The 23,538-nt window shown below is 42.9% G+C and overlaps 1 protein-coding gene across 1 annotated transcript; it reads left to right on the top strand.

Annotated features, from left to right (window-relative positions):
* Positions 1-1,486: 1,486 nt before the first annotated feature.
* bmpr1ab (bone morphogenetic protein receptor, type IAb) lies at positions 1,487-23,178 on the top strand. Its single transcript, XM_048268515.1, has 13 exons — positions 1,487-1,817; positions 8,628-8,738; positions 11,688-11,897; positions 16,903-17,068; positions 17,244-17,346; positions 17,493-17,592; positions 18,139-18,235; positions 18,557-18,692; positions 18,988-19,180; positions 20,000-20,297; positions 20,931-21,106; positions 21,472-21,602; positions 21,873-23,178. The coding sequence occupies exons 3-13, from the start codon at positions 11,828-11,830 to the stop codon at positions 21,996-21,998; spliced, it is 1,596 nt and encodes a 531-aa protein (XP_048124472.1). The 5' UTR covers positions 1,487-1,817; positions 8,628-8,738; positions 11,688-11,827; the 3' UTR covers positions 21,999-23,178.
* The last annotated feature ends 360 nt before the right edge of the window (positions 23,179-23,538 follow it).

Below are 23,538 nucleotides of genomic sequence, written 5' to 3'. Positions count from 1 at the left end.
CTCCCAAGTTGTAGTTCTCTTGCAGACTCAATCAGATTGTCCTCCAGGATTTCCATATATTTTGCTGAATTAATTTTGCTGTTACCTTTACAAGCCTCCCAGGGGTTGCTGTCGAGAAGTATCCCCACAGCATGATGTTTCCACCACCATGCTTCAAATTAATGAGGGTGCGTTTTTGGTGAGGTGCAGTGTTTGGTGTCCGACAAAAATAGCATCTAGTCTGATGGCCAAAAAGCTCAATTTTGGTCTCATCAGACCAACGAACATTCTTCCACTTGACCTTGGAGTCTCCCACATGTCTTTAGGTGAACTTACGTTGAGATTTAATAAGAGCTTTGCCACTCACCCATAGAGCTTTGACAGGTGAAGAACTCGGGCAAAGGTTTCTCCTATCTCTGCTGCTGAAGTTTTTAACTTCTTCAAAGTTTTCATAGGTGCCCTGGTGGCCTCCCCCATCATTATTCTTCTTGAACGGTGACTCAGTTTGTGGTGACGGCCTGCTCTAGGCAGATTTACACATGTGCCATAATCCTTACTTTCCTTGATGATGGATTTCACTGAACTCCAGGGAATGTTCAGTGACTTGAATGTTTTTTTGTATCCATCCCCTCACTTAAGCGTGTCAATAACCTTTCCTTTGAGTTGTTTGGAGTGTTCTTTTATCTTCATGGTGGAATTATAGCCAGGAATACTGATTGACCAGTGACTGGACCTTCCAGACGCAGGTGCCTTCACACTATACTATACACATTCTCTGCCCTTGGACAATCTTCATTTCAGTAATTATGAGACTATTAGCAGCAATTGGCTGGACCGCTAATGATTTAGGTCATTACTTTAAGGGGGGCAAATATTTATATATATATTAATTAACTAAACATATTAATTAATTAACATCGCTTCTTTGTAGACATTTCCTTTCACTTTCACTAGTATTAGACCTAAATACAATAAAATAAAGCTGTGACAAATATGTGATTTTTTAACCAGTCCGACCCAGTGATACTGTAATTTCAATAGATGTGCTTGTAATTATCCTCTCTCTGAGTAAAGCAATGGATGCAATACATTTCCCAAATAATCACTTTGTCATGTTATATTACTTTTGTATATGTACTTGTGCTGTATATTGTTATTTTTTGTTGCTGTTTTGTGAAACTTACACTTCCACCCTTAAACTCAGACTTGGTGTTTATAAGAGGAATTACATATTTACATCTTGGAATCAGCTAAGATATGTTATTCGTATCATTTCCACGGCTCTTCCCTGATCCTGTTATAAAGTCTTGGCCTCGTTTATACTTGGTTTTATTCGACTCAACGCGCCTGCAGGCCGCGCATGCCTCTTTTACACCAGGTGGCGCTTAGTGCTTGGTTTCGAGCAACTTTTCCAGCCCCTCCCTCGTTTCTCGGTTGTCTCCTTACCTTTCTGTTCGCTCGGCAATGTCTGGTTCAGTTGGGCTGCACTGATTGGAGGACAGAAAGAGTAATGATGTCGTTACGTACAGGGCGAGAACGTTCGCCCTGTTGGAGGCACTACCGAAGTGGACCGACGATGAACCTTGAGAAAAACAATAAAACTGGATAATATATCAAGAAACTAGGCGTACTTGGCGGTTAAATGTGCGTGCAAATGACGGTTTTGTTAATTAACTTTTCTAAAACGTGTAAAAATTGGGGATTGTAAACTCCAGACGCACGCACTCAGGAGAGGTAAACGGGAATTCCGGATATTTGCTCGGGGATGTCCTTTCCGGTAGTCGTGGAAAAGTTTGTTGATTTCGCGTTGGAAGTATTCCTGAAATCTTCTTTTCAAGGTATAAAACGAAGAATCCGTTTATGTAATTAGATAATGTTTGCAAGCTGTTTTGTATAGCCTACTAACACTCCTTGATCTGCTTTGTCGCCAATTATGATGCCACTGGGCTTCTGCGATGTCAAGTTATTTTTGTCACTCTGGGAAACGGTATTTTATTAACTGCAACAAAGTAGCCTAACTTATTTTAGAGCGATTCCTAGAGTTGTTTAATTTTAGGAGAGTCCACAAGTCACAATCTCAAAGCATGAATATGTCAAACTTTGTAGGCTACTGTAAACAACGTGGTACACGTCGTGATTTTTGTATTTTATCCATTTAATAGGCTATTTGTTGATCTACTAACTCATTAGAAACCCTAGGCTACTATAGATAATGGATAGTTGCACCTATGCTGGCAAGTTGCAACTTGCAATGTGTGGCTATACTGTTACCATTGATTCTGTGTTATATCGTAGGCTATTTCAGTGTGTCTGGAGTTTTTGTAATAATTCGAACCGGGAATGTTTTAGACTTGACCAGAGGTTTTAGACTTGTGGTATTTTGGACTATGTAAAGAGGAAAGGTTTGTGATGAATAAGTTGTGTCTTGTATACACAGAGATTTCTGTTTTCAGTAGCATACTTGCAAAGAGCTCTCATGGAACTCGAACTTGGAACTAGGTTATGATCAAAGAAATCCCTGGTCAAACATGGGAGTATTTCACCTTAGATAAATTACAAACTACTGAGAGAGACTTTGGCTAAATTGATAGTCAGAACTTTTTCTCATGCAAAAGTTGTAAAATCCTTTTTTGTGTGTGTTGTAAGTTTGCCCTAGTTTTAAAAAAAGATTGCACAAAATATAGATAGCCTAGACCTCAAGCCTGCCATGCAGATGGGGCTATCACTAGATCTTAATTTACCGTGCTATTGCTCCTCTGGATTCCAGGCAAAACACAGAGCTTAAAAACAGAGCATATTTGGCTCTAGGCCCTTCCTAAAAGAGGTGCTCTGTTTGGAACTTGCAAATATCTCTCATTTCTGTCCCGTGGAATCCTGCTGTAGTGCAACCAAGACTTCAGTTACCACAGTAACTACTTACAAGCTGTAGAAAAGGTTCTGTGAATTGAAGCACGGATATACTGTGAAAGAACAATCTGTTGGTAGTTGGTAGTACATGCATTTGCTGTTGAACTATTTTTTATGAGGTAACAAAACTGTATACTATTTAAATGGCTGCTTTTCTGGTAGCTAAATGATAAGAGCATTTGATCTGATGCCTGTGAAAGATACTTTTGTCTGACCTTCTAGCAATACTACAACCTGAGGATAAAGCTTGGTATTTTTATTGGTCATAGAGAATGTATTCCATTTGCAAAAAGAAGTTGGACAAAAAGACTGAAGAAGTTAATTCACAAGTGGCCTAGTACCTGCTGTTAATTAGCCCTGTTGTGTCCTCATGTGTATAAAGTCTGAAAGGTCCCACAAGGTTAGACCCTGTGTAGCTTACTTGCTCAACTTATTTTGGGCTGATTTTGCTTATATCGATTAACTAGGTCCTTGACATAAAGCTCTCTTTTTTTCCGTGGGGATTTTATTGAAGTTATCTTATAGTTCGGGTGTAGGCTTAACCCATGTCCAGGAAAGGACTCAGTCTGGATCACATCTGTAGAAGTAGCCCAATCACGCTCAGATATTCACATTATGGATTCTGTGTAATCTTCCCCAGTTAGGAAGTATTTTGATTCTGTATTTCATGCATAATGTGTAATATAAATATATATATATATATATATATATATATATATATATATATATATATATATATATATATTATGGACCTGTGTCTGCAATAAAGTTTATATATATATATATATATATATATATATATATATATATATATATATATATATATATATATATATATATATATATATATATATATATATAAATATATATATATATATATATATATATATATATATATATATACAAGCTTTTATTGCAGACACAGGTCCATATCATACACACACATAATAATTAATGCATGGTCTCAGTAGTGTGGTTCTGAGATTTAAAGAAGGATAAGGCAAAAGTATGTTAATTGATCTTATGACTCCATGCTGAGTTGTATTTCTTACAAAAAAATAGTGAAAGATGACCATAGTGAAATAACAGTTTTTCATAAATGATGAGACATTCTTATTGTCAGTATTAGTCTGTTTTCTTTATGTTCTATCTGATCTGAAAATGTTGCACAATTGTGCCTTTCAGTTGGTCATTGCCAACCTCTCAGAACCTCCTTCAGAATGGGGATCTAAATCACAATCTAAAAATTGTGAATATGTTTGGTTGAATGCACAATTAATGACATTACATAAACAATAGATACATGAAATATATTTTCATAAGAAGCAACACAAGCAAGTCAGAATACCTTCTAAAACATGAGTGTAGCACTGTGTGGTGTATTGCTTGAAGGAAATGTGCACTTCTCCTTGTTTGGGCCTAGCTGTTTAAAGGCGTCATGACATAGGTGGTACAACAAAGAGCTATTTTCCCTCTCTCTCTCTCTCTCTCTCTCTCTCTCTCTCTCTCTCTCTCTCTCTCTCTCTCTCTCTCTCTCTCTCTCTCTCTCATATGTTCTCCCTTGCCCATTCGTTCCCAGTAAACCCTCTGTCTCCCAAATGGACCATGTAATGGCCGCAGTAGCTCTGAAATGTTCTCTCTGCTCCTCAGTGGATATTTCCTGGAGGGGGAGGGGATTGCCTCGAACAGAATTTAATTTTCCTCCTAAGTGCCCAGTCATCTTTATTTATTTATGTTTTTTTCTCCTCTGTTTGAGGAAGAAAACAATGAATATTCCCTCTTACCCTGTCCTTCTGTAGATCAGCCAGCCTTTGATGCTCAATCCATAAACGGGAGACTGGATTAAAACACTGAGTGGAATGGCGTCAGAGTCATTAAGCCTATGGTAAAAGGACTACATTGTGTTGCTTTAACTAAATAGGACTCCCATTCAACTCAATGTTGTTCTTTTACCTTAAAATAACAGCTTCAAGCTCAGTTTGATGCCACACTGACGTACAATAAGGAGACTGGAGTGTGATATTGGTGATGCGTGCCCTTAACGCCTGGTTTTGCACTACATAACTTCGTTGTTGCGGGTTTAGACATATTGGGTACCCCCTTAGCGCTAAACGGGTGCCTAGGTTGTTGAATATGGACGCAATGAATTTCCTCTATTGTATTACTTTACATTTCCCACGATTTGGATTTGAAACTTGGAGATTGAAGTGTTTACATACATACAACTGCTCACTGACAAGCACTGCTGGTTGTATGCATCTTTGGTTGTGTTTTACCTTAATGTGGTGAGAATGGAGTTGAAGCGATACTAAGACATCTCTTTGCATGCTTGTAACTCTTAATCATAATAACTAGAGACAACCACATGTCTTGGCTGGTACTTACAAGAAGTAAACAACAAACAACCAGGGGGGATTGAGCTCCTCCCAGTTTGTGAAATAATAGGTCCATTGTATGGGAGAGGATATGATTAGATGTAGTTTACTGCTCAAACACATCTTCCTATGAAGCGATCTTGCAGAAAATATTGTTGTTTAAGGTTCGCTCTCCTATAACATTGATGGGAAGGTAATGACTTGTATAATCCATGATACTGTATAACGTCTGAGTCTGTAACTAACATGGTACACAAGTCTGTGTGTGCAGATAGGAAAAGGGCTTGAAAATACACTAATCTTGTGATCTGCTGTGCTGTCCAGTTTGTAGGGGAAACATTTTTGCAGTCATTGTAGTCAGTCAGAATGTGGAATGTGTCAGCCTGAAAGGTGTACAATTGTGCAAGTTTGTCTTAGTAAACATCCAAGCAAGAGCAATTTTATTTTGTGTATTGAAAGTGTATTTGAGTGCTGTAAGGGAGGTTGACTTGAGTCGCTGCATGAATGCAGTGTTGTGGTGTAGGCAGGGCCGTGGAACCATAACAAGTAGAAGATTGTGACTGTGTTCACTGATTCTTGTAACATGCCATGGAGGAGACTGAAGACTGGTGTGTTACAGTAAAATAAATAAATAAAGATATACACAGAGAAAGTATATGGCAGTACTGGTGAGCTATGTAGCTAAAGTTGAAGTGTTCTTTGCTCTGAATTCCTGTTTTTCATATTCACAGACTGTTCAGATTGCTGATTTTCTAAATGTTAGCATCATCACGTTGTACCTACATGCATTTACCCAGAAAGTCAATCACTATAAAGACTTATCAATTTAAGTAGGCTATAACTAAGCTATTTTGGTATTAATAATGATAATAACACAAGTCTGATGTATTATGAAATGATGTTGTTGATGCAAAAGAATGCTAGAATAAGTGTCCTGTTTTCTCAGGTTCCTTGGGGTGCAGTGTTGTTGAACTGAATTCTCTGCTTATCTCTATGCACTAATGTTTTGCCACTATGCTGCAAGTGTGGCTTTGCTGTTGCATATCCCTCTTGCAATCAAAGAAACAATAGAGCTGTCCATTAGAGCCAAACCAGATGCAGATTTAGAGAGAGAGAGAGAGAGAGAGAGAGAGAGAGAGAGAGAGAGAGAGAGAGAGAGAGAGAGAGAGAGAGAGAGAGAGAGAGAGAGAGAGAGAGAGAGAGAGAGAGAGAGAGAGAGAGAGAGAGAGAGAGAGAGAGAGAGAGAGAGAGAGAGAGAGAAAAAGAAAGAAAGAAAGAAAGAAAGAAATGGCAGTCATGTGGCTTTTGTTAGAGAGTGTTTCTCTCTGTTTCAGGACAAAAGAGCCATGTTGTTTGGTATTAGCCAGAGCATGACAAGAACACACGCACCCATTATCAGCTGCGATCTTGTCTTTGGAGCGGTACAGGGCCTATGCGCTATTAGCACCGTGAGAGACTTCAGATTGAGCCGCATTGCGCTAATGCATCTCATTGAGCTCTGATTTGTCTTGCTTTGTATTTCAGGGTTGGATACGTGATCTGCTTATTGGAGCTCACTCACTCACAGTTACTGTTGTGTAGTATTCCAAGGCTCAGAGGACTTGACTCATCAACTAGTTGTTCACAAATGTTCAATACAGTGTTGCATGGCATTGTAAAGAACTGAGCAGGGACTCTGTGAGGGAAGACATAGATGGTGCAGTGGCTCAACACAGTGCTGGGACCTTCTGACTCATCACCGTTAAAGTGATTCTCATTCATTTCATTTTCAGTTACATATTTGGACTCCATTTGCATTAGACCAGAAGGTATTTTGGTGTTGGCATAGACTACAGTCATACTGAATATAAGTGAGCTTTATGGAAGAACATTAGCTTTACGGTATTCAGAGAATGTAAGTTAACTCTGTGTATATAACCCAATTTGTAAGCATAACCACATCCTTTTGAGACTAATTAAGACTGTGTAACAGGGTAATAGTGCCATTAATGCTACGTTTCTTTAAAGCCACAGCAGAGGTTTTGAAGGTATCTATGATTGACTTCTGTGTACTGAAAATGGCTTTCCAGTCTTACACATTTGCAGGCAGCTAAACTGTCATGCAATAACGTCGCTGTGTGTCACCTGTCACACTACAGTACATTCTTATAGAAAGGTGGTGGTGAACTTTGAAAGAACACCCCTATCTATTTCAAAGTCTGAAAGAGGAGTCCGTCCTCTACCAAAAATGTTTCTTGGCAAGTGTGTGTCTCTGCTGCCAGAAGATGAATAATAAGAACATTTGTCACCGAATGACTTTCAGAATGTAAACAAAGGGGGTAATGCAGACCTTTACGGGCGCTCCTATCACTCCTGCCCTGGTTTCCCACAGCTGGAGGCCCAGTGAACTACACTAACTGCCACTCTTCTGGGGCTTTCATGTCCATTAGCTATGGCTGATCGTTCACTTTGATCCTGGTCGACTCGGCTCTCGGCGCTCGGCGCGGGCTCTTTTCCCCGCGGCTAACCCCAGCTTTCCTGTTGGCTTTACTAAACCGTCTGGAATTATCGCTGCCGATGGAAATCCTCACGTTTGATTTCCACTTCCTACGGATTGCCCTCCATTTCCCTCGCAGAGTCGCCTGTCACAAACAGTGTTTCGATTCAAGGTCAGCACAGGGTGTTTGCCACTGTTGTTTTATTCAGTGGCTTAGCGTTGGCTCTGAGTATGTAATTGCGACTAAATAACAAAGCTAAAAGGATTTGATTAGTCATCACCCAGCACTAATAAATACCAAAGGGATAAAGAAGGGAATGTTGGTAAGGGCAGGGCTGAAAGGGTTCAGAATTTTGTGGACTGACAACTGTGGTACCCATTCACAGGCCTATCAGGTTTTTAAGGCATAGATGTTTAATTTTAGTGTTTTATATTACCAGATGCAGCGATAAGAATGGAGCGTTTGATTCTCTATTGTTCTCTTGCCCCACAGGTGGCTGTTATTTGTAGATAGTCCAATGAGGTACATCTTGTCCTGTAGTCGATTGGCCCTGTACTTCTGTTTCCAGTACTGTCCTGAAGCTAGTCTGTCTGACAAACATGGACATGCATTGAAATGGAAATGTCTGCCCATGAATGTCAGTTCTAACTTCTATCTGTTCTGAGAGTTGATTCTGTTGTGCTATATTGCCCAATATTGTTGGTAGCTGACTGTTCTTGAATATTGGATGCCATGCGTGGCAACAGTGTGGTCCTCTTTATTTTGTCACTTATTAGGGGACTGAAACATGAAAGCACTGCTTGGCCGATGTAACCAGCCTAGCTAACAAACAGAACCATTCATTTGTAATTTACACACTCTTTAATATTCTGTCTTATCTCTCTTTCAGATTGGATGCTACAGAAGCCATGTTTTCATGCGACATCACCCTGGCCATGACTGCTAAACTGTTTGATACTATGACTCCAATCCTGCCTTGTCCGTTTGGCTGCCCTGTGAGGTAAGAGTTTGCCTCCTAAGTGACATTTACAGTTCAAACTACTGTCTGTTCTCTGAAGGTGTCATTGTCTTCATCATGGCACATTAGGATTCTTCCAATGTAAAGCAAGGTGTTTTCTTCTGATGCTTTTGAACAGACTCTTTATCATATATTTCTTATAGGAAATAATATAACTTGGGGTTTTATTTTATTATCTGCGTGTGTGAACTGAGCAGTGAAACTGGAAATGTAATGGTATTATTGTAAAAATCCTTTGGTTTTTCAGTCTATGTTAATTAATGGACAATACTTAAGTACATGTGAGCTAGATTACTGAAAAATGGTTTTATTGCCTTGAACAGGTAGCATAGTCAGCAGCATGTTCTCATGTGTGCTCACAATGCTAGTTTATAATTGAGATAATATGACAGGACAGTGCCGGTATTTAATCTGCCATAAGACAGATGTAGGATAGCAATGGAGACAGATCTGTCGGGCTCCAAATATCTGTGTTGGTCTTCCGACCCCTCAAGCCCCACGGTCTGAGACAGACAGGGGAGCTGCAGCCTTCTGTGGTGTGTGTGCCACACTGTCATTACCCCGTGACGCACTCCGACTCAAGATAGCAGCTTCTTTTTTGGATTCCAGAATGTGCCTGAGCTTGTGCATCCCTCCAAGAGCCTGAGCCAGTGCTGTATTTTCAGCTGGATGGGATAATTATAGGGCTCCGGGCTCCACTGCTGCAGCGGAGCCACGCATTTTGGAGCGCGAAGGAGCCAGAGTGCTGCAGCCACAGAGTTCGTAGCACCTACGCTGGGACAGGAACACAGCGTCGCTCACGAGGGAACACAACGCAGTTGACGGGATGAGGGATTGTTGTTGTCATGTGGAAGTCTGGAGGTTTGAGAGGTGTTGCAAAATAGAGAAGAGTCCTTGTTGAACAGCGAAAATAAGCCTCTGGGGGATGACAGGGGGATGTTGATGGAACAGTTTTGTCATTATTGTGCCACACATTTATAAGCATCTACTCTTTAAGAGCTTGTACATGGTGATACATGAACCATCATTGTTTGGGTTAATTGTTTTGAAGTTAATATTGTATCCTGTTGAGATTAGAGTTACCCAGTCTATGGGTGTGATGATCACCATTATAACATGCAACCATTTTACACTGAAATCATTTCACTTGGAAAATTTGGAAGTGTCTTTACTATACCTTCAGTCATATGAGCAACAGTCATATAAGGACCATCAGATTGGTTGTTATTCAGAAAACATTGTGAATGCGGGACTCTAGGCAACTCTTCACAGCCCAGTGACTCATGTGCAGGGACCCTGACCTGGTTGAAAGCCTCCCCTATGACATCATGAGGGCAGGCTCAGTGAATGCACCTTGTCACCTATTTCAGCCACCAAAACGAGATGATGTTCCATTTCCTGATCCCTCGGAGTGAGGGCATCTTAATCTCTCGTGGTGTAACGGACAATGGTGCATTGGGACAGGCACAGTCAGTATGATCTAGACAGCCACATTTTTGTTTTAAGGTGTTGCGCTGCTGTGCCATACTGTCTGCCTCTGCTGAAGAGGTCACCGAGGCTAAAGCTTTAGCGTCTGGAGCAGTGGGGTAGTGGGGTGGGTGTTTAGCTCCTAGCGTCTGGAGCAGTGGGGTAGGGGGGTGGGTGTTTAGCTCCCAAGTGGTCGATGATGTGGGAATGGCTAACCATGACCTGCCCCATTTTGTGCTCTGAATTTGAGAAACAAAGCAGTCACTCAGGATGCAGTTACAATGTTACACTTTCTGTCTGTCGTCTTGGCGTCTACTGCCTTTTTCATGTGATTAAACCTTCTAATCACACTATTAAATCCTTTTTTGGGTAAGAAATGTAGTGTATTATGAGTAAAAACAACATCACTGAATAGACTAGGGGGAATGAAAAGCCTTTGGCCTAAATGTTCACTAGAGTCCCTAATGCTCTGGTGTGCAGATATCCATGTCAAGACAGGGCAGAATGTCAGGTCAAATGATGTCAGCACAGGCCAGCCCAGTCCTACTAACATCAGCTAACTCTGCATTCCAAACAAGATGGACCTTGGGAAAAGCTGACCTACCTCAAAAAGGAAAAAAAAAGTTACAATCAAGTATATCAAATATCTCAAGTTATAATTTCACATTGAAACGCAATATCTTTATTCCCAGAATAGACAGAAAAAAGACACAAGATATTAACTTAATCAGTTTGGAATTAAGTATTTGAAAGAGGTGTTCACCATCCATAGATACCACATATGTAAAGTCCTTGTCTTACATAAATCTCCATAATAAATGCTCTACAATATGTATTAATTTAAAATAGGATGTATGGCTGTTTGTAGTAGGCATAATGTTGTTTTTGATTAAACCAACTAGGAGGTAGCCTGCCGCTAGATGTCTTGGATAGCCTAGCTAATAAGTATGTAAACAAACAATCTTCTATTGTGGTCAAAGAGGTCATTTATTTTGGATTGAAACCAATACTATAATTTAAAATCCCTGACTTCCAAATTCTAGCGGAAGAAATATTCATATCTGTAAAGATACTGAAGGATTCTCTACCTCATATGCCCTGCTCTTGTGCATGTAAATCCAGCTGTCCAGTTGTAACCTGCTACCATTTTTTCCATATGTAAATATGGATGCGAAGGTTTTTACCGAGGTAGGTTTCAAAATCATTTAGGAAATTCAGTGAAAGCTGTCCCTGTGCCCCTTTTGTCTCAGTGTTACCTTAAACCCTCAGCATGAGGTGAATCACTAAGTGCTCAATATCTTCATACATTTGATAGATTTACAGATGAACAGTGCAGCTGCCATCACAGAGGCATGGTGATTTAATCCCTCATTAGTCCAGCACAAGGTGCTCTGGCCCTCTCAACTGCTCCCTGCCATTTTTACAGTTATAGCCCAACAATGCTGTCTTTTGCTTTTTCTCCAGGGTCAGGAACCAGTGAGTGAGTGAGAGAGAGAGAGAGAGAAAGAGAGAGAGAGAGACTCTAAGGATCTTCAGTGCTTCGCCATAAAACTTCATTTGGGCCACAGCTAATAGAAGACACAAATCAAGCTATTCCTGCCAGGATGACTAAAGCAATCCTCATCTTCATCACAGTCCTGGGGGCCTGCTTTCTGTCTGCTACTCCTACTGAAGGTAAGGATAAATCAAATTAGTCACATTATTATTAATGTACATATCCTTATATGACCTACACTAAAATAGAATAACAGCACAGATCCATGTGTTTGACTATCGTTAACTAATGTTGCAGCACACATTGCTTAGGCCTTTTACTAGAAGATGTTTCTTTTTTGGGTTGGTCTCAGTATCCTTTGATGTGCAGTGTCGGTCAACTGCACTACATGAAATTTTAACCTCCTGACTTTCTATTTTTGCCCCTGCAAAGGAGCCGCTTTGGGTAAAATTGGCTTAGGGAAGCCATTCCTTATTGCTTGTAAACCAAACCAGACAGTAACAAAAGGGCAAGCATGTTCATCGACAACATAAGGCTCCCTGTAAATGGCTTATGGTATGATAAGATCAGTGTCTGTGGACCATAACAGCGAGCGGCTTCTGAAAAAGCCTCTGTTTTTGAGAGTGCCTTGTCCAGGCTCAGGCAAATTTGGTTTTCAGCGGAGATTTAGTTGATTCCCGGTCCCAACTGAATTACCTCCATTCCATAAACAAGCCCAATAGCTCCATTATTTTCTCTAAAAATATTACACAAACATCGCAAGCTCTTTGGTTTGGTCACATGACAAAACTAGCTGCTGAATATCCATCATGTGTTTTTATTTTTACCCCAGTCTTGGAAAATCAATCCTAGACAGAGGACCTTGTGTCATGGGAAACAGCACAGTTACAAGCCAGTTGTTTTTCATCCCAGCTCAGAAAAACACAGCAGCTAACATTAACAGTCTGGGTTTTCTGCAATTCTGACCAGTAGCAGTTCCATGACTGAAATATGGTGAAGAGAACTCGAGGCTTTTTTCACATAATCTGGCGCTCGTGTCCGGTTGCCATCCCTCCTCCTGTACCCTAGACACCATGCTTTGCTTTTCTCACCACTCTGGCCTCATCACAACTCGGCCTCTCCTCCCCTCTCCTCCCCTCTCCTCTCCTCTCCTCTCCTCTCTTCTCTTCTCTTCTCTCCTCTCTTCGTCCGTTCGTCCCATCCCTCCCTACCCTTCCCCTCCTCCTGAACTGGGCGTGCTGCCCGGGCCCTACTACAGGAAGCTTGTTGAGTCTATTGTAGGTGCTCCACGTTTCCCTCCAACACTTTTAACCATTTCCTGTATTGCAGCCCGGCGGATGGCCGCTTGTGAAACAAGCACCCTCGCGTGCACCCTAACGCTCGCTGGAAACAATGCCCAGCAGTCCGTGATTAGTGGGCGGACAGTGGCACGCGTGTGTGTTTAGTGCTTAGTGGGGTGTTTTGTAAGCAATATGCTGCGTGTTTTTACCATGGTTTTGTATTCATATACAAATTGTAATGTTTAGTTTAGGAACTGAGGAAGTTTTAAGATTTCATAGGAATTCCAGAAGGGTAAACATGATTATGAATATGTATTCATGAATAGAAAGACTTTTATGTATAAATAGTGTAATCACTGTTAAAATATTTCTTCACACTAGTCAACAAATGTGGGTCTCAAAATGTCATGGCGGTCACATTTATTGATGTCACCAGATAATTATGAGTCCATTGGCAAAAGAATATTTTCTGTCTAGTTTAGTGTTGGTGAGATGGCATGACTGTTCAAAACCAAAGCACTAGTTCTCAGGTGGCCTGTAGGCATGGCTGTGTTCGTTTTGCCATCTTGAGGTGGTGAGGTGAGGTGAAAATGGCGCCCTGTCCCTTTAAGAGCTCCAGAGTTCTCTGGCTTCCTGCAGGCTGGGAGAATGTGGTTCGAGGGAATCATTACAGCACAAGCGCTGCCAGACCTCAGACTCCAGTGTGACGGCCAGCCAGAATTAAGCACACATGTTGGGAGAGCGAGGGAGAAGGGGCAGGCTTGAAGAACTGTGTGAGTGAGTGGAGGTGGGCAGAGGGAAGGAGGGAGGGAGAGAGAGAGAGAGAGAGAGAGAGAGAGAGAGCAGGCGGAGGAGATGGGGCTGCCATTAAAAGCTCCAAGTAGAAGGGGGGATGGGAACGAGGGAAGGAGGGAGATGGAAAGAGACAGAGCAGCAGGGAGAGCTGTTTTTAACAACTCTGAGTGAGAGCAGAGAGAGAAGAAAACAGAGCAGCTCACTGACTAGCCAGACCCCCTGGAGATTAGAAGCAGTGCGTGGTACTGATTATTTCATTTTTCATGCCGTTGGTCTGTGCTCTGCTTCGGGGGCAGAAAGGCCTTGGGAGACCATGTTGATGTTGAACTACGCTCGACATAGTTCTTTGTTTGGTTTTCTCGGCGTTGAACTGGGCTTCACACCGCTCCAAGTGTTAGGACCGTGGCCTTCAGGGGCCTTGAGGCCCATCGGAGACTGCTGGGCTTAAGTGCTGGCCATTGAGCCCTGGGTCTCGTGCTCCACATTCCTCCACACTGATTTATAGTCTCCCTCGCTGAGTGGGGCTTCCTCCACAAGGGCCTCCGAGAGCCTCCGTGTACCATAGACGCTCATAAAAAAGCCATGCATTACATTACATTACATTACATTACATTTGGCTGACGCTTTTTAACCAAAGCGACTAACAACATGGTAAACAGTATGTTTTGGAACAATTCTCACAATTTTAGGACAGTTTAAAAAAACATTAGAGTACAGTAAGAATAAGTGCGTCGGTGAGTGCTGTTTTTAACAGTTACTTGTCAGTTTAAAACGGCTGGTGAGTGCTAGGATCAGTAAGACTTGTTGTAAGTGTTGCTATGAGAGTAGATGTTCTCTAAAGAGCTGGGTCTTCAGGAGTTTTTTGAAAGTGGAAAAGGATGTCCCTGGTTATGCTTATGTTACCGGGGTTCGCTTCCATAATCACCAGCATGCGCGGGTGTTTGACAAGGATGGCGCCGAAGTTGGGTGCAATCACCGATTTTGAGGTGGAGGTGATTTCATTTTTTTGTTCTGGATGCTTGTTGTCCTTTTTCTTTCTCTTTTTTCCCCCCCAGATCGATGTTATCACATTTACAACACTCACAATCATGTCCTTTTCCTCTTTTATCAAAACAAAAGCTGAGAAAAATCCACAGAGGATGTTTATCGTAATTCTGAGTTAACAGGCTGCTTGTCTGACCGTAGTGACTCATGCGGCGTGTGGGAGGAAGGGCGGGCACAGGAGCAGATGAAAGGGATCAGGGAAAGGTGGAAGAAAAGAGAGAGAGAGAGAGAGAAGAAAGCAAACAAAGAACTCTGCAGATATGGGGCATAACGTATTGAGAAAAAAAGTCACATCCCATCTTCTTGTAACCAAAATGATGTGTTAGTCAACATTCTTAACTTTGGAAGAAATTTTTTGATTTTGTAGTGTCCAGGCAACAGTGACTTGAAGTTTCCATACACTATGCCCCCCTCCACTCCACTCCTGCCATCTTTACACAAGTCCTGCCTCCTCCGTACACTATGCCCCCCTCCACTCCACTCCTGCCATCTTTACACAAGTCCTGCCTCCTCCGTACACTATGCCCCCCTCCACTCCACTCCTGCCATCCTTACACAAGTCTTGCCTCCTGGTGCTATCGGCTCTGCTGCAGGAGCAGCTCTGTGGGCTTTGCTGGGTGGGAGCCAAAGCAGCCGCTGCCACACTCCCACTTTCTGTTCATTGCCCGTTCTTAGTGGGATTTTGTTTGTTGTTGGGTTTTTTTTACATTTGGTCTAATCCTAATCCAGCATTCTCTGACTCCGTCTCAGACACACACACACTTAGTCCTGCCCCAGGCACTTCCATAACTGGTAATCCTGACCCTCACACTCGCTCTGCCTTGACTAATCCTGTTGACGGTAATCAGGCTTCATTCCCTTGATTTTTTTTTTATTATTAATTGACTTTTTCCTTCTACAAAATACCATCAGACACGCAATATAACTAGACACATGCATATTCCACTACAGTTTCTACTCTCCTTTTCATCAAAACACTGTGCCCTTTTTATTGGAGGACAGCAAACACAAGCCCCTGGCGCTGTATCATCAATATTTGTATGTATGTATGTGAAACTGAGATGCTGCAATGTTCTGAATTGTGTGATGTGCCGCTGCATTGCACCTCTCTCGCCGCTCTGGATGTGTGGCGTTTGAGCGACTGGGAGTGTAGACGTTCTGCTGTGTTGCGTTGAGGAGAGATGTTGGAGCGCTCGCTCTGTTTTGTCAGACAGACATGGGGGATTGTGCTGTTTATGAGCGAGAGTGCGGGCGTCTCAGCTAGGCATGTCTCTGCTCGCCGTAGCCTGGAGGTGTAGCGTAGAATAGGAAATAACCCCCCACCTCCACGCACAGACACAAAACAAACTTGCACATACCAAAACAGCAAAACCAGACAGGTAGATCAGGTTACAGCCGCTTTTGAACATGCTCTCTGTCTCCATCTTTCTTCACACTCAGCGGGCTCAAGTGTTTATCTGCCATCGTCTTGGAAGTGCATAATTTAACACAGGCCAGGTGTTTGATAATCTAAGTAGAATTAATACAATCAGTTGCAATCTTTACAACAATCATTCAATACAACTTTTTACAATCAATACAACATTACAATACACCTTTGGTATGTATTCATACACTAGTAGTAACAACCTAAAACCATGAAAAAATTAACTGATTAAGTAACTAACTACAAATGACTCTTAAATGTTCTACAACTTGATGCCATGAAATAGTTGCGTTGTCAGTTTGTAATCTTCCCATGGCTCTTGCTTGTGTTGTGGGCTACTCACACTGATCCCCAGTGTTCTGTGTGAGAGGATCCAGTGAGTTAGAACTGTTTGGGCTAATCATCTTTGATGTGTAAGGCTTCAACAGTATGATTAAAACACCTCACTTCTGCACAGCCAAATACGCTCTTCTGGTGCTGTGCCCGTCTAATGTGCCCAGACACAAACAAACCGACTGTAGGCTAATTGGAGATGCACAACAAAGACTTTTGGGAAATTGGGCAGACATGGCCGGTTTGTGTGTGGTTATTGAATCTAGGGGATTGTATTTTTAGCCCTAATGGTCACTTTGCGCGCAGGTGGTCAGAACCCAGACTACGTGCTCCAGGGCACAGGGGTGAAGCCAGAGCAGAAGAGGCCGCCGGCTCCGGACGGCTCCACCGTGTCCCCAGAGGACGCCGACCGCTTCCTCAGCTGCTACTGTTCCGGCCACTGCCCCGATGACGCCGTCAACAACACCTGCATGTGAGTCAGCTCACCATTCGCCACATAGGCTCTCCAAGTATCCTGAGCCACACGGCATCTGTTGTCGCGTCTGTGTGTGTGTGAGTGTGTGTGTGTGTGTGTGTGTGTGTGTGTGTGTGTGCGTGCGTGTGTGTGTGTGTGAACCACAGATGAATAGTGTATCTGCTCTGTACAGGACCAATGGGCAGTGTTTTGCCATCATAGAGGAGGACGAATATGGAGAGATCCTCCTCACCTCTGGCTGCATGAGATATGAGGGCTACCATTTCCAGTGCAAGGTACACCTCACCCACTAACACACACCATCTGTGTTGAATATGTGTGTGTGTGTGTGTGTGTGTGTGTGTGTGTGTGAGAGAGAGAGAGTGAGTGAGTGTGTGTGAGTGTACATGTATACCATCTTCACTTGTCCCTTGTACTCTAGGATTCACCGAAAGCCCAGCCCAGAAGGACAATTGAATGCTGCCAGTCTGATTTTTGCAACAAAGACCTGCAGCCCACACTACCACCTCCAGGCATACAAGGTGAAGATCGCCTCAGAGCGCTGCTCATTTTGCTCAGGCATTACTTGCAGTGCTGCCAGACACATTAGGCTGTATCTTGCGCCAGCAAAACACTGTAACCCGATACTGTAGCATGAAATCAATAACGGGATCACATAATCGGGCTTGAGGTCACAGCAGTCTGTTTCATCAACTGCTGTCTGTGATTACAGGCAAAGGCTGTCTGTAATTATATGCAGCGTCTGTGCTGTTTCTGATTGAACAGCACACATTTCACTGTTTGTGACACATCGGAAGATGGATGGTGCTAGAGGCACTATCTCCTCCTAATGGAATGTGCAGCCTTTTGTGTTTATGATGCTATCGATCCGTCCAATAAAAGAGGGAGGTGGTGGAAGGCTCCATATTTTCTCTGTTGTTCCAGTGTGATCATGTTGCATGTATCAGTGACTGCACAGACAGCTGAGATATGTGAATGAGCATTTGCGTTGACTTTGACTTCCCCTTGACTTCATGTCATGTCTGCGATGCTATGAAATGACATGAACTCTCTTCTGTGTGTCCTAGACCCGCTTTTTGGCAGTGCCCACTGGCTGGCCTTCCTCGTATCAGTGACCGTCTGCTGTTTCGCCCTCATAACCATCACGGTCATCTGCTACTTCAGGCAAGTATACTCCAGAGGGATGAAATCGCTCACTCCTCATCCTGCTCTCTTTCTCTCTCTCTCTCTCTCTCTCTCTCCCCCCTCTCTCTCTCTCTCTCTCTCTCTTTCTCTCTCTCTCTCTTTTTCTCTCTCCTGTTCTCATGTGTATCCACTTACATACCCTCTCTTGGGTATAGACTAGCATGGGAGATGAACTTTTGGTCGAGTCTGTTTGACAGTGCGGGGTTCATCTTGTGAAACTTCAGTGTGAGATTTTCAAGTTCATCACTGATGCCCCCTCATCTGCTGACTCACACTGACCATGATGCTGTTGCCAAGCAGATATAAAGTGCAGATGGAGCGGAGGCAATATGACCAGGACCTGGAGCAGGACGAGGCCTTCATTCCCATAGGAGAGTCTCTCAAAGAGCTCATCAACCAGTCCAGCACAGGCAGTGGCTCTGGGCTCCCCCTGCTGGTAAGAGCAAAGCACTGCACCTAAGTGCATACTGCAGTGTTAGTGCTGCTATTTGTGATAGATAGATAGATAGATACATAGATACTTTATTGATCCCCAAAGGATATATTATATCATATATATATATATATTATTACATATTTTTGCATCTGAAAGGTTAGACATGCAGTACATTATTATGTTCTTCTACTGCATGCTTCCATTGCAGCGTGGCAGCAGCAGCCTGATTTCAGCAGCGTGTAGTTAGGTGTGTGTGTGTGTGTGTGTGTGTTGACTTTCCTCCTCTGGTGGCCAGGTCCAGCGCACCATCGCTAAGCAGATCCAGATGGTGCGTCAGATCGGGAAGGGGCGCTACGGGGAGGTGTGGCTCGGCCGCTGGCGTGGGGAGAAGGTGGCCGTCAAAGTCTTCTTCACCCGCGAGGAGGCCAGCTGGTTCCGAGAGACCGAGATCTACCAGACGGTTCTCATGAGGCACGAGAACATTCTGGGTACGTGTTTACTCTTTAACTGGCATTTTAGGTACACCTACTGTACTATCTTCTCTGACACATTGGCAATGTTATGTTTTTTTCTGTCTGCCAAAATTATCTGACCTCCCTCCCACAAAATGTTCAGGTTAGGGCATAGATTTACACTCTTAACTATAAGCTGAAAACAGTAATTTTAGGGTTTCTTTTTTGGACACCCAGTATGTTTCTGCAGTTGTAAATGCCGTCTCTTGTCAAGTTCTAATGTTATTTTGCTGTCTCAGAGTATTGTGTTATTTTAATGATCATTGATAGCCTGGTATCACTAGATCTATTCACTTCATAAAGAGGGTCTGGCATAACTCCATTGGGAAATGTGTCCAATAGTAATATCCTAATGGGTGTAGACTGTGTTAACTATGAAATCATTGGTCCAACCTAACCAATCACATTTATCAGATATTCATTACTTCCTACTTTGCCACTTACCTTTTCAAACGGATAATAATAAGCTGCATTGGCACTACGACAACAATGTACCTTTGCTGCTTATATTTATTTACGCATTCTTCCGGCTGCAATTCTGTGATATTTGCTGGCTTTGCTATTACCATTTTATTGCTTCCACTGACACTTTCCATATGGAAACTGTTACATCATCCCCCCTACTTACTGATTGGTCCACTATCCTGGTAGCCGAGGGAAACAGAGTGCATTGGGAGTAGCCAGACTGTTATCTCAGTGAAATAAATAAGCTGAGATACAGATTGGGGGGGGGAGGCAGTCTAGATAGTCGAATGGATGAACATGTTTAACCAATGTGTTGTGTTTCCTGTGCAGGCTTCATTGCGGCGGACATAAAGGGCACAGGGTCCTTCACGCAGCTCTTCCTCATCACAGATCACCATGAGAACGGCTCCCTGTACGACTATCTGAGGGCCGCCACACTGGACCCCCAAGCTCTGCTGCGGCTGGCCTACTCTGCTGCCTGCGGCCTGTGCCACCTGCACACAGAGATCTACGGCACCCAGGGCAAGCCTGCCATCGCCCACCGAGACCTGAAGAGCAAGAATATCCTCATCAAGAAAAATGGCACTTGTTGCATTGCAGACCTTGGACTGGCAGTGAAATTCAATAGGTACAGTGCAATAAAAGATTCCCCCCCCTTTCAGTCTCCAATGGTCAACATACTGCTGTCTGATTGAGAGTTAGCTGAGCTTAATGGGGATTTGTTTGTGAAATTGTGAAAATCATATTTTGTTTTAAACATAGTGCATAGCTCACCTCTGAGTGGGCAGCCGTGGCCTACTGGTTGGTGTTTCTTCGGACTTGTAACCGGAGGGTTGCCGGTTCGAACCCCGATCAGTAGGCACGGCTGAAGTGCCCTTGAGCAAGGCACCTAACCCCTCACTGCTCCCCGAGCACCGCTGTTGTTGCAGGCAGCTCACTGCGCCGGGATTAGTGTGTGCTTCACCTCACTGTGTGTTTACTGTGTGCTGAGTGTGTTTTACTAATTCACGGATTGGGATAAATGCAGAGACCAAAGTTCCCTCACGGGATCAAAAGAGTATATTTATATAAAAAGTGTATGAGTGTATGATCATGCTCACATGTATGAGGGGTGCTGCTCCATCACCAGTGGCACATACGAACTTACACATATTATTCAGCAGTGAAGGAAAACAAATGGACACAAATGAATAAACACTGAAAGGTCATTAAAGACTCTGTGTGCCCAGTGTTGAGGGATGCCTGTGTTGTTCCTCCGCAGTGACACCAATGAGGTGGACCTGCCCCCGAGCGCTCGCGTGGGAACGCGCAGGTACATGGCCCCTGAGGTGCTGGACCAGAGTCTCAACAAGAACCACTTCCAGGCCTTCCTCATGGCGGATATCTACAGCTACGGACTCATCGTCTGGGAGATCGCCCGCCGATGTGTGACTGGAGGTGAGCATGTGCCATGATGAACACGTGTCTAATGTTTTATTTTGATATTTTATGTGTACTCCCACTTAAGACGGCTAATATAAGCATTCAGATTTAGCTGCTTAATAGTAAAGAATATTTGTGAGAGGCTAATGCATGTGTGTGTCATTTATTATCCTCCAAATATTTGACATGTTTGAAAACATGTTTTTCAGTGCTGAGACACTGTTTAATAAAAGGCGTTTTTCTTTTTTGTACCATTGTTATTTACATTTAACACACACAAACATTTTGTATGTGATTTTGCACAGCAGGTGCATTATACTAATGCTTCTTAATAGTGGTTGCAATAGAGACCCCTCAACAACTCAATTCCTTCCCCACAGGTATAGTGGAGGAGTATCAGCTGCCATACTGGGACATGGTGCCAGCGGACCCTTGCTTTGAGGACATGCGGGAGGTGGTGTGTGTGAAGGGCTTACGGCCAGCTGTGTCCAACCGCTGGAATGGCAATGAGGTGAGATGCACGGAGGGCCACACTTCCTTGCACTTCTATCCCCTGATTTTTTTTTTTTTTTTTGTGTGTCCATCTTCTTTTTAGCTTTAAATATTCACTCTGAATTTACAGGTTAGTCTACATTGCTCACAGGAATTCAGTCTCCTGGCAGTGGCAGTATTTTATGGTCTTTGTGCAACATAGTGATTTCAAAAAGTGTCGCTCTAACATTTTTCACTTGAACGCTCTGCTCCGTCTCTCCCTCTCTCCACTGTCCTGTCCTGCCTGTAGTGTCTGCGTGCAGTCCTGAAGCTGATGTCGGAGTGCTGGGCACATAACCCTGCCTCACGCCTCACAGCCCTGCGCATCAAGAAGACTCTGGCCAAGATGGTCGAATCGCAAGACATCAAAATATGACCGCTGTGCTCAGTGCGATACGGCCGCAGATGAAACGCATCCAAGGACAAAACAACCATCCAGCCGCCTTACCCAGTGAACCCCAGAGCCTGTGGCTTAAGGGTTTTGTACGCACAGGAGCAAAGCACGGAGCAGCAGGAGTGACCGCTGGGCAGACTCACAAAGACCTGGGCGCCTTCTTTTGCTCCTTGTGCCTGAGGGACGCAGGGGGCCAGGAGAAAGACAAGCTCTGTGGTTCAAGGCAAGGTGACTGTATTTGGAATAACGCTCTTTGGCCAACAGCCCCTTCCGCTCTCTCTTCAGTCTCGGCCCCTCTTCAGTCTGGGAGAACATGGCCGCACGTCAGCCCGTGCTTTCCGTGAAAGCCATAGATGTATAAGGCAGGTCTGTGTGGGCAGGAGCCATGGACAACAAGCTTGGGTGAAGAGGGAGTAGATCCTCTCTTCTCTCAGTGTGGAGGACTATCGCACTATTGATACTCTTCTAAACAGTTCTTTGTAGCTCTATGTGCAGATTTTTTTTGTTGCCGAAAACAAATAGTATATTGACACTTCCACAGCTATTTAAGAAATAATCTTGTAAAGAATTAAATTGTCTGTCGTCATGTGTTAAGTATTTCCATATTTACAGATGCAGTTATGTGTGTGTGTGTGTGTGTGCGTGCCTGTTTGTCTATGTGTGTGTAAGTAAGTTTGTGTGTGGTCTGTGCTTGGTGTGTGTCTGTGCTTGTACAGTATGTGTGTCAACCATTTTGAAAGGGGAAATTCAGCTAAAATCTAATTGAACAGATTTTCTATCTGCTGTCCATATGTTTGATCCTCAATGCATTTCCAGTCTTGTGTTTTTACTGTAGATTGCCAACTAATTACTAAAAAAAAGAATGGAAAATCTAACAACCAAAATTAGCATTATGTGATATATTTGCCAAACGTCATACTGAAGTCACATAGTGGACACCATTTGTGATAGACATGGGAAAACAAATTATACAGCACTCAATATCACATTGGATATGCATTAAAGGACTGGGTATTTGGACTAGAATAGAAAAATCTGTATAATGATGACTTTGCTGAGCTATTCCTTCTTTGCAGTAACATTAATGTACAACCCCAAATCAGAAAAAGTTGGGACGTTGTGTAAAATGCGAATAAAAACAATATGTAATAATCTGCAAATCTCGTAAACTCATACGTAAACTTTTTTTGAAACGTTGCTGGCATCAAATTCAAAATGAACATATATTTTCCATGGAATTGTCAAATTTCTAATTTTCAACATTTTACATGTTGTCTACATCCTTTTGCCACTAAATATGGGTTTTGAGATTTGTAGATTTTCACATTCTGTTTTTATTTGCATTTTACACGACGTTCTAACTTTTTCTGGTTTATTTGGGGTTGTTACCTGATGATTGCTGTTGTCAGCTCAAGACTATCATGTTGTTTGTTTGAACCTTTGGCATATTGAGTAGCAGTCTCCAGATACACTTGCACCTTCTCAGGCCTTAATAGCTCAAATCAAATGACTGGTGCCATTG

The sequence above is a fragment of the Alosa alosa genome, chromosome 17, assembly GCF_017589495.1.
Source record: "Alosa alosa isolate M-15738 ecotype Scorff River chromosome 17, AALO_Geno_1.1, whole genome shotgun sequence".
Taxonomy (NCBI): domain Eukaryota; kingdom Metazoa; phylum Chordata; class Actinopteri; order Clupeiformes; family Clupeidae; genus Alosa; species Alosa alosa.
The sequence above is the reverse complement of the archived record's forward strand: the minus strand, read 5'-3'. Positions and strand labels throughout refer to the sequence as shown.

Bases quoted from the DNA above. Each gene is read 5' to 3' on its own strand.
- bmpr1ab (XM_048268515.1), top strand. From the start codon at position 11,828: ATGACTAAAGCAATCCTCATCTTCATCACAGTCCTGGGGGCCTGCTTT. The intron at 17,069-17,243 runs GTGAGTCAGCTC...TGCTCTGTACAG, and splicing joins GCCGTCAACAACACCTGCAT to GACCAATGGGCAGTGTTTTG. The intron at 18,693-18,987 runs GTAAGAGCAAAG...TCTGGTGGCCAG, and splicing joins GCTCTGGGCTCCCCCTGCTG to GTCCAGCGCACCATCGCTAA.